The sequence below is a fragment of the Staurois parvus genome, unplaced genomic scaffold (assembly GCF_062004578.1).
Source record: "Staurois parvus isolate SC_StPar_1 unplaced genomic scaffold, SC_StPar_1.0 ptg001586l, whole genome shotgun sequence".
Taxonomy (NCBI): domain Eukaryota; kingdom Metazoa; phylum Chordata; class Amphibia; order Anura; family Ranidae; genus Staurois; species Staurois parvus.
The window spans coordinates 1-10,101 of record NW_028319382.1 but is presented as its reverse complement, the minus strand read 5'-3'; the positions used below and the strand labels follow the sequence as shown (position 1 = coordinate 10,101).

The window sequence follows — 10,101 nt, the reverse complement described above, 5'->3', positions numbered from 1 at the left end:
ATAAATCATTGGAACAGAAGATATTTAATACCAAGACCAGAGTAGTGAGAATTGGTCATTTCCAACCAATAGTGGACATCCTCTACAACACCAGTTTGCATAGAGCTAATCTCGCCAAGTTTTAATTTGAACATGTCAAATTTCCTCAGAGGCCCACATTTCAACATTAGCAATCTAAAACCTGGGACAATAAAGACATGCCCACTCCCTACTACCTATTGTGACCTGAACCTGTAGACACAAACAGAAAGGAATCACCTTGATTGGTTAAGTTCAAGTGATGCCTCAATTTGCATTCTAATGAAGGTTTGTGGTTTCCTGGCTTGAATCCTGGCTCAACTTCTCTACAAAAAGACAAAAGATAGTTTGTGGACCTCACATATCTTCTTAGGGTCCTCAAGATCTTTTGGATACCGATTTCTGCACAGAACATCTGATATTGCTATATTCACAATGGCAGCCCACCTAACTTGTGAGAATGAAACAATTGGAGAAGAGCGATACGAAATCCTGGGACATCTTGGCGAGGGTAGTTATGGAGAAGTTGTGATGGCTGTTGACAGGGAACTGGGTAAGTGAATTCTTAAATAATTACAAAAAAATTTCTAATTTGCAGACCATTTGAACATCTAGAACAGATAGCACAAACATTAGCATCTTTACTGATTAAATGACCTTATTAGAGGTAGGGGTTTTGTTGCATAAATTTGGGGAAAAGACCATGATGCACAAAGATCTAATTCAGCACTAACAAAATATAAAAACTGGTTGAACAGTGCAAAATCCCATTCAGGCAGCTGGCATTGTTCCTACAGAAAACAAAAGCCTTTCCACCTGTTATCAATTTCTTGAGTTGGTCCTTTTGCATATCTTTAACAACCTGCCATGAGTAAAACATGAAGGCCACATTTTTTGAACTCCTCCTGAAAGTGCTAGCTACTGGTTGTTATGCCACAGAGCAAGCCTTGATATTTTACAAAAGTACATATTTGCATACAGGTTCCAGGTCAGGGATTCTATAAATTCAATTGGGTAGATTCAATATGGCAGCCAGGTAATTGGCAATTTGAAGAAGAGCTCACCAAAAGCAGGCTTCCTTTTTCTCTCATGACAGATTCATGATGATCACACACAGTTATAGTGGGTCATAGGCAGCTAAGTATGTAACAGATTTGACTATAAACTGATGGTCCACTATGCACAACCTAGACACTTGGCATTTAGATGGGAAGGGACAATAGATCTAGCTGCATGGGCAGCTACATATCTCACTGCTAGCGAGGGCCTAGAGAAGACGGCTACATTTTGAAGAAAAGCATCCAGTCTATGTAAAATGAATGGGCTCAAGTATTGGACATCACCCAGAGTTTTAGATGTCCAAGTCTTATTGTAATCAACTTTTTTTCCCTCCTCTTTAACAGGTAGCCTTGTTGCCCTAAAAAAGGTAAAAAAGGAGCGAACCAGACTAGAGGCCTTTCTTCATGAAGTTTGCATGTCACTCTTTGTTACTGGACACGAGGGCATAATATCTACCCATTCGAGAATTCTGGAAAACTCAGACTGTTATATGATCAGCCAGGAATTGGCACCTGCTGGATCTCTTCACTCCATCATCCAGCCAGGGGTAAGTAAAGCTAATGAAGTAGCTGACACTTTAGCATTTGCTTGCTAATTCTATAAATTTGTCCTAGGGATCCTGGAGATTAATAGAAACTGGTGTTTTGTCATGGATGATACTTTCTATATATTGCATGCATTTATACCAAATATTGTTGGCCTGGTTGGAGAGAACTAAGGAAGGGCTAAAATCCCCAGTCAGCTATTTTCTCTGCACCATCTGGGCAAGATTTTCCTTAATCCAATCAAGAAGTTGGAACAGGAGGTAGTAGGAAGTCTACAACGTTAGGGGAATTCCCCTCTTAAACAGTTGTCCCCATTGGATGATTTCCCCTCATCTCTTGTTCTGTGACAACTGTAAAATTTGCATTCGCCATTAATTTTGTCTTTAAAAGCAGAAAGACAAAAATAGAGATTACATCCCTCCTTCCCCACCTCCCTTCCTAGTGGGCACACAGATAACAATCATGATACAGGTTGTGATCCTTCACCATTCTATATTAAAGGTTAGTCTGGTGTTTAAGCCAGAGGTAAAATTTAAAACCAGTTAGACCTCCCATATTTCCTTCATTGCCCAATTATTGCTGAAGTAGTTGGAGATCGGTTGCACTGATGTTCACATAGAATTCCATCTGCAGATTTAAAAAGTAACCAACGTTGTATTGAATTTGATATTATTGAATATTATTTTTTAGTAAAATAGTGTTATTTTAAAGCCAAATATCATATAATTAATTGTTTTAACTTTTCCAGATGGGAATTCCAGAAAAGCTGGTCAAACGGTGTGCACTACAGCTTACCCAGGCTCTTGAATATATGCACAGCAAAAACCTGGTGCATAGGGACCTAAAGCCGGACAATATTTTACTTATGGACAAGAGATGTCATAATGTGAAATTAAGTGACTTTGGACTGACTCAGTTTGCCGGTACAGTTGTTCCATCAATGGCACCCCTCAACACATTCATGTCCCCGGAACTTTGTGAACTGGAGCACAGGGAGTCAATTGTCGTGGATCCTAGTGTTGACATCTGGGCCCTTGGTATTGTATTGTATGTTCTTCTCACTGGAAACTATCCATGGGAAACAGCTTCAGCTCAAGATCTATGGTTTCAAAGGTTTATTTACTGGCAGAACAACTCTGACCATGTTCCACCACCAAGTGGTTGGGAGAATGTCAGCAGGAGGGCTCAAGATTTATTTCACATACTTCTTGCCCAAGACCCCAGCTGCAGGAACCAAGTCAGAGTTGTTCTAGATTTTCTTCATTTTCCTTGGAACTTTGAAGTTGCCACCCAAGAAACCATGGATCTTGTGGAGCAGAAGGAAGAGGAGGATATTGCAGCAAAGGACAGTGAGGTAGAAGTCATTGTGCTGGAGAGTGAAGAGGAAATAATTATAATAGAAAATCACGGTGACATTGAATACATTGTGATCAATTATTCCGGCTCTTGAATTTGCTGCAGTTAAAATCTCAGCAGTGCTTCTTTTGAAAGAGACCAGCAGTACCTAAGCTCTGAAGTTGAAGTCTAAACGGACCCCAATTATTGTCCTAAAAGGAGGAGAATAGTTGCAGAGCTTCTCTGCCCAGCTCAAACCATCACCGTCATCTCAAAAATATTACTGAAGTGGTGAGATAGAAGGAACAGGGACAAGCATTTATCTTGTGACTATTTCAAAGGTTTTTCTGAGATGTGGACTTTGCACCGTGATGTCACCGGGCCTCATCACTACCTCTTTGAAAAGCAACTACCTCAACTACAATTCATGTTGCCGTCTCCATGCGTTTGTATCTATAGTGTCAATGCAATCACTGCACCAGGTATAGAATGCAATAAATTCTAAGTATTGGTTATACCTTTTGTATCGTGTAATTCATCTATTTTTGCTCTGCCTCTTATTTCTCCTTCAACACAGATTGAAAAAGTGTTACAAAACCCACAACAGTAAAATCAGTCTGTATATGTAGTAAAGCATGCTTGTTATACTCCCTGTGGAACCTACGGGGTTAATCCTCTGCATTGTGTAAAAATGTAGTTTGATCCTGATTTCTCTGATCCTCTCCTTCTTTCAGTGTCCCCCTCTTAAGACATTGTGCGGAGTCACTCTGCACATGCTCAGTTTGGTATGTATTACTAGGGTTCTTTTTTTTTTCTTAGGAGAGTGCATGTGATTAACAGGGCCAATCAGCACTGTCCAGACAGAGGTCAGGGGTTCTGCATCCTCCTAAAGCAAAATGCAAAACTCCTCCTACAAGCTTTAATCAGTGCTCAGCTGGACACTGATAGAAGTCACAAGACTGCTCTAACTGCTGATGAGCAGTTTATATTTACTAAAATAATTGGATTTCCATGTTTAGTGTACTGTGGGAGACCGTATATAGTGAATGCAGGGTCTGGGGTTTAGTAACACTTTAACGTTGACAATACATTATTTATGTAAACTGCGCAAATCCCCAATCAACTGAAGTCACAAAGCTGCAAGTATATGAGGATATTGTCTCTTAAAAGACCAATTCAAATGGATACTGTGCTAGGTGAACCCTTAAAACTTTGTGAGCACTATAGAAACCTTTGCACCTCTAAAAAGCGATCAAAAATTGAAAATAAAACACTAAATAATTACATACATATGCCCTATGAAGACCCTCACCCCTCTGAAGGGCGATCAAAATTTGAAAAAAATTAATTGAATAAACTGAGTGCAGTAATCATAAATACGTGTAAGAAACCATTATATGTGGTCAAATTAACCTAAAATGTCATGCATTATCCATGAGCCCTATGAAGACCCTCACACCTCTGAAGAGTGATCGAGGTTGAGGATAGGTCAAATCTCAATGTGAAAAAAAAACTCCTCAAATATACATAAAGGTTAGTAGAAATTTTTCAAAAACAGTAACAAAATGTCCATATAGACTTAAACCATAGTCCATAAGTATGAGAAGAATATGACAATAACATGAATGAACATTTTACAAAGCTGCAGTTTTTTTTAATATGGGCTGGAGCCCCCAGACTGCACCGGCTATTTTCTGGAAAAGGTAACCAGCCCATACCACACCATGCCTGGCCTAGGGTCAAATGGCAACCTACGTGAAGATCCAGCATATTCCAAGTCATTAAAGGGTTACTTCACATTTACCAAAAAAAACATGCCCGTGCAGATAAGGTACATAAATGGCCCACATCTATAGCAAGGGTATTATTTCACTTTAGTCAGAGCTGAACACTTTGTTTTTATCTACATAGCTAGTTTTTTTGGTAAAGGTGAACTAGGCCTTTATCCTCACTGGGAAGGTTATACATCGAACCAGCGTGTAGAACACAAGTCACCGCAAATATAAGCAATACAGTGAAAGTGTAACTGACCGCCATAACGTCTCCTAAATCTACGTATGAAGACTGAACAAAGACCCCCACTTAACCAAAGGTCCTCTAAACCACAACCTGGGTCGCAGGATACTCGCACCGGCCTTTATCCCCTCAGCTTCTTTTTACTGCATACAATGCAGGGCCACTGAGTAGATTCTCTACTTCCTTCATAACATGCACTGTGAGGGGTCATCATATACTAGAAAAGACTGTAAACCTTGGGGCTCAATCACATAGGCGCTCGTCAAGTAACATCTGTTTACTTTATGTACTAGTTCTGAGCTGTTTGCTGTATGGACTCACCAGCACAGCCAAGTTTGAAAGGTGAACGCACCCGGACGCACAGGAGCTGCACCTGGCCCTTCATACCTGTCAAACTGCGCAAGTCCATACAGCCAATGTGTGGCCATTCACTTTGTATGGGGTGCCTGCACACAGCGCAGCACTGGGGCAGGAAACCTAAGAAATGCCTCTTCTTGCTGTATGGAGCTGAGTGCCCATGTGAATGAGCCCTTAAAGTAAATCTAAGACAAAACTTTCTTTTTTCACTTTAGATAGAGTAAGGGAAGGTTAGAACACCTGTCAGGTTGTTTTTCTGCCATTTGTGTCCCATAGGGAGATTTCCCTTCACTTCCTGTCCCATAGCCAATACCCGAAGTGAGAGAAACTCTCTCAAAGTGATGAAAAAATGGGGTGTCACTAGAACTAGTGCCCCGATAGGGTCACTGTACTTTACACCCCTGTACCCATATAGTTCTGCCCCCACACCCTGATCTGTGAGTCCCACAGGTCACTGTACTATACCCCATGTATCCCCAGAGCTCTCCCCTCACTCCCCAATCCCTGAACCCTGACAGGTCACTGTGCTGTTCACACCTGTGTACCCCCACAGGTCTCCTTTCACAACCCCATTCCTGGGCCCTGACAAGCCACTGTACTGTAATCCCCCCAAGCCCCCCTATCCAGAGATCTCAGGCATCTCCTGTTGCTTGGTTACATAGATAAAAAAAGGACAGGCTGATTACATAACAGGACATTACACAGACATCTGGATGGTCTGGGGCAGGCATGTCGCACTCAGATAAAACACTGGCCCCCACAAAGACAATATCTTCAAGGGGGTCACACCGGGAGAACTACAAAAAAAAGGGAAATACGCCGGTTTTGTGGTGAGAATATTGCTGCATATTCCGTGCTCTAAATTGTGGAATGGTATAAGACAAGTTCTATGTGGTGTTGCACCAGCTGCGCCAAATCACATGACAAGTGCTATACTTCAGTGACCGTTCCCGTGCGCCAACATAAGCATGCTTGGATCTGGCGCCCCAACACCCCCACAAGAGCAAGTAATAAAATGGCAGGAATCACTTTTATGATGTTGTCACAGCAAGCGCTAATTAAATAGGCATACAGAATTTGGTTGACTTGGCACATGGAAAATGTGCCAACATTTCCACTAAAAATGATGTATTTCCTTCCATCTGTTAATTGGTCAATATCTCAGAATTGTGACATACTGGGGGGGGGGGATTAATTAGTCTTCACTGGAGCACAGCCAATTAGCCTTTACATTTCCATTTTCTAACCTGTGTGGGGAAAAATAAAAGCTGCAAGCTGATTGGTTGCTGTGGGCAATGATAAGAGTTGGGATGAAACATTTTCTATGAATCTCTCTTTATGGAAATCATGAGAGAGAGTCCATTTCTCTAATGGGGATACAGCCAGCAATACAAATATGACAGTGGATCTAACCCCTCACCCCTCACCACTGACAGTTGGCATTCTTGTAAACAACCCCTGACCTGAGGCTGCCCAAAATAGATCTCATGGTCTATGAATACAAGTCCTGTGTCCTGTACTGTATGATCCAGAGAAAAAGGTTTGTCTTTGGTTACATGTTACACACATGTTACACACACCAAACATCGGGGCTGAGTTTGGCTCTAACCAGGCACACTGATCCCCAATGGTGCTCACTGATACTGATAGCACAGACATTACAAATGAGCCCATATTCAAAAAACAAACCTAGCTTGTTGATGTATTTCAGTGTGTTACAAGCAGCACTATTGACACCTGCCTACATCATTGGAAAGGACCCCAAAAGCAGGCTTCTTTAAGCTTTACCTGTGTATTAGGTGCAACACAGATTTCTCTTTGTGTTGGATTTCATATATCCAGGACAGAATACTGAGCTCTGTGATTGTCACTCTGCTAAAAAAAAATTGGAGCCTCGCTGTGGAAAACGGCAGTTGGCAGAAAAATCATTTGAATTTTGTTTCCGGTTGGTATCCTAGCAACCACGGAAACTCAGTCCACAGGCAGCGCAGCCACAGACAGTCAGTGTGCTTCTGCTAGCGATAGTGAACACACTCCTTTTTTTGTGCTCTGTGAGATCTCATTATAACGTGTTATAATGAAGTGGACCAGGCCAAAACTACGTTTCCGATATCATCCATATAAGAACAGACAGGAGGTCACCTGGAATACCATCATAGGGAGACCTTTTGTAGATGATTTGGATAAGCCCACTTTATCACATAGTGGGTTGAAGGTGGAGATACCTCAGCAATTCCCCAAAAATCGGGAAAGCAAACATGGGAACTCTGATGGGAGGAAGAATTCTGGAGAGGGAAAGAGTTCCAAAGAGGAGAGTGCCATGAACAGAGGAAAGAAGCGCAGATCCAACCAATCTGCTGAGGAAGAAAGACCAGCAAAACAGGGACGATGTGGTCATGCACCGAGTTGGGCCAAAACACCATGTGCTGTCATATTGCCCAAGAGGAATAACAAGAGGCCAGCATCAGATCCAATTTTCTCTGCACCTCCAAATAAGAAAAGGAAGATCGCTGCTGATGAGACAAGCAAGAATGATCAACAGCTCGTCGAGGTAGTCAGCGATAGATTTCACCAGGTTGTCAGCGATATAGTCGGCGAGGTAGTCAGCGAGAGAGTCGCTGAAGTTGTCAGCAAGTCAGCCAACGAGGCCGTCGTTGGGGTTGTCAGCGAGCTAGTCGATGAGGCTGTTAGCAAGCCCGTCGATGAGGCTGTCAGACAACCAGTCAACCGGGCAGCCGGTGAGAATGACAACAAGGTAGTCAGGGATGTGCCTGGCACCAAATTAGAAATGCATCCGCCAGCCGACTTTAATCTTGACAGCTTTATCTTTCATAAAATACTTGGTCAAGGTAGTTACGGAAAGGTAAGTAATCAAAGATTTATGAACAGAGGGTTTAATGCACTGCCAGTTAGTGGTTATTATTATTGCCAGTCGGCAAATAGTAGGTCGTAGGTGGAGGTCACACCACTCTATTCCTTACCACTTCCCATTTACACTACACACACTGAGCTGTGCTGCTCAATGCCAAGCTGAAATCCATGCCTTCCCCATAGGACCAGTTTACACCAGTGTGATACATTAGTTGGCGCTCGGTTACACTGGAATAGAATGCATGTAAATGCAATGTGCTTTAAGAAAGCTACAATACTGGTATTTTACACCACTCATGAAAAAATAGCATGCCAACGCACATCATCTCCAGTGCGTTTACTGTGTTACATGGTTGCAACGCGAGTAGAGTGAATCCAGGCTTACACACTAAGTCATGTTTAGTGGTGTACTGTCTGTCGGGGGTGTAATACACAAAAAGATGCAAGACAGAATTACAAATCCTTTGGTATATAAGGAAATAAGCTGACGTACATTTAAACTGTATATAGCAGATTGCATAACGTTTGGCTGCACAGCTTCATAGCCTTTAGCCCCAATTTATGAACGCTGAATACAGACTTCAGAGTGAGCGCTGGCTGTGATTTGCTAAAAGCCTACTGCGGCTTGCTAAAAGCCTATTGAAAGCTATCCCCAATCCCTAACAGTCTAGAAGTTACTGACTAACAGTCAAAACCACTGAAAACTTGCACAAAATCCTGCTGACTCCCCGTTCTATAAACTGTTTTCAAACTAAGACTAACAATCGTAGCCAGGCTGGGGGGGTTGCTGCTGGACCCAGAGGTAACCTTTTCAGAACCCGGAGCTGAATTGCTTCTAATCATTTGTGTCCTGTGTTTTTTAGGTCGCCCTGGCATCCCATCCTGCCACCAACAAGAAACTGGCAGTCAAGGTGGTACAGAAGAGGAAATTACTGCAAGAAGAACCGAAAAGTGTCCTCGTAGAGAGACAGATACTGGAAAAAGTTGGACGGAGTTCCTTTTGTACACACGCCTATGGAACCTTCCAAACAGAAGTAAGTTTCACATTCCTATCAATCACTCACTCATCAAATCACATCCATGTTATCCATTTGGACTCCAAGTCCAGCACAGACCTAGAAATAAATCCCAAAACCAGAAAAAAAGGAGGGATGGTCCAGCTTCAAAGAGGCTAAGACATGAGAGAGTTATGGTGGCTGCCAATGCAGAATTTGGGGAATTCTGGTTCTCCCCAGCCGTCCTGCTCTTACTTTGGCTTTGCTGTCGGAGTCACTGACTTGGATCAGGTATAGTCCTTGAACTCCTCTCATGATAGAGTCACTTCAATAGAACCTGTCACAACATGTTTGCATGTTAATGGCTTCTATATATTGCTTACCCACAGAGGAATGACGTTCACCATACATTGAAAGTTCCTGCCAAGCATCGCGTTAACTTAGTCTTAAAGTGGATGGAAAGCCAACACTGAACATTTCTTGTTTGTTCACACTTGGTCTATTAAATAGATCAAGCAGAGCGTGTTGTTATATCTGTTTAATAAGTGCAGAAAAACACTTGTGATCCTGTCAGAATTCCAGCGCTGTCCTGAGTCATCCTAAGCAGTCTTATCAGCCCCGCTCACTTCTCCTCTGTGAACTACAACACAGCTCCCCGTATGTTATAGAGATGAGGATGGGGAGAGGTGTTCTTAAGGATGGGGAGAGGCATACTTATTGTCCTAGGATGACAATACGGCACCTCCATAGACATAGAGAATAGTAAGTGAGCGTAGTCACCCTAGGACAAGAAGTAGATTAGTGGTAGGATTACAAGGGGAAAATAAAGGAAGACATGCTGAAAAGAAGAACACTAGTACAGCCTCCATAGCTGAGCACTGGTGTAAGCTGAAATAGATGACATT

At 42.3% G+C, this 10,101-nt stretch overlaps 1 protein-coding gene across 1 annotated transcript; it reads left to right on the top strand.

Moving 5' to 3' along the window:
- Positions 1 to 453: 453 nt before the first annotated feature.
- Positions 454 to 3,072, top strand: LOC149435191 (serine/threonine-protein kinase SBK1-like). The gene is made up of 3 exons (XM_089662909.1): positions 454 to 571; positions 1,422 to 1,624; positions 2,371 to 3,072. The coding sequence occupies exons 1-3, from the start codon at positions 454 to 456 to the stop codon at positions 3,070 to 3,072; spliced, it is 1,023 nt and encodes a 340-aa protein (XP_089519035.1).
- Positions 3,073 to 10,101: the final 7,029 nt, after the last annotated feature.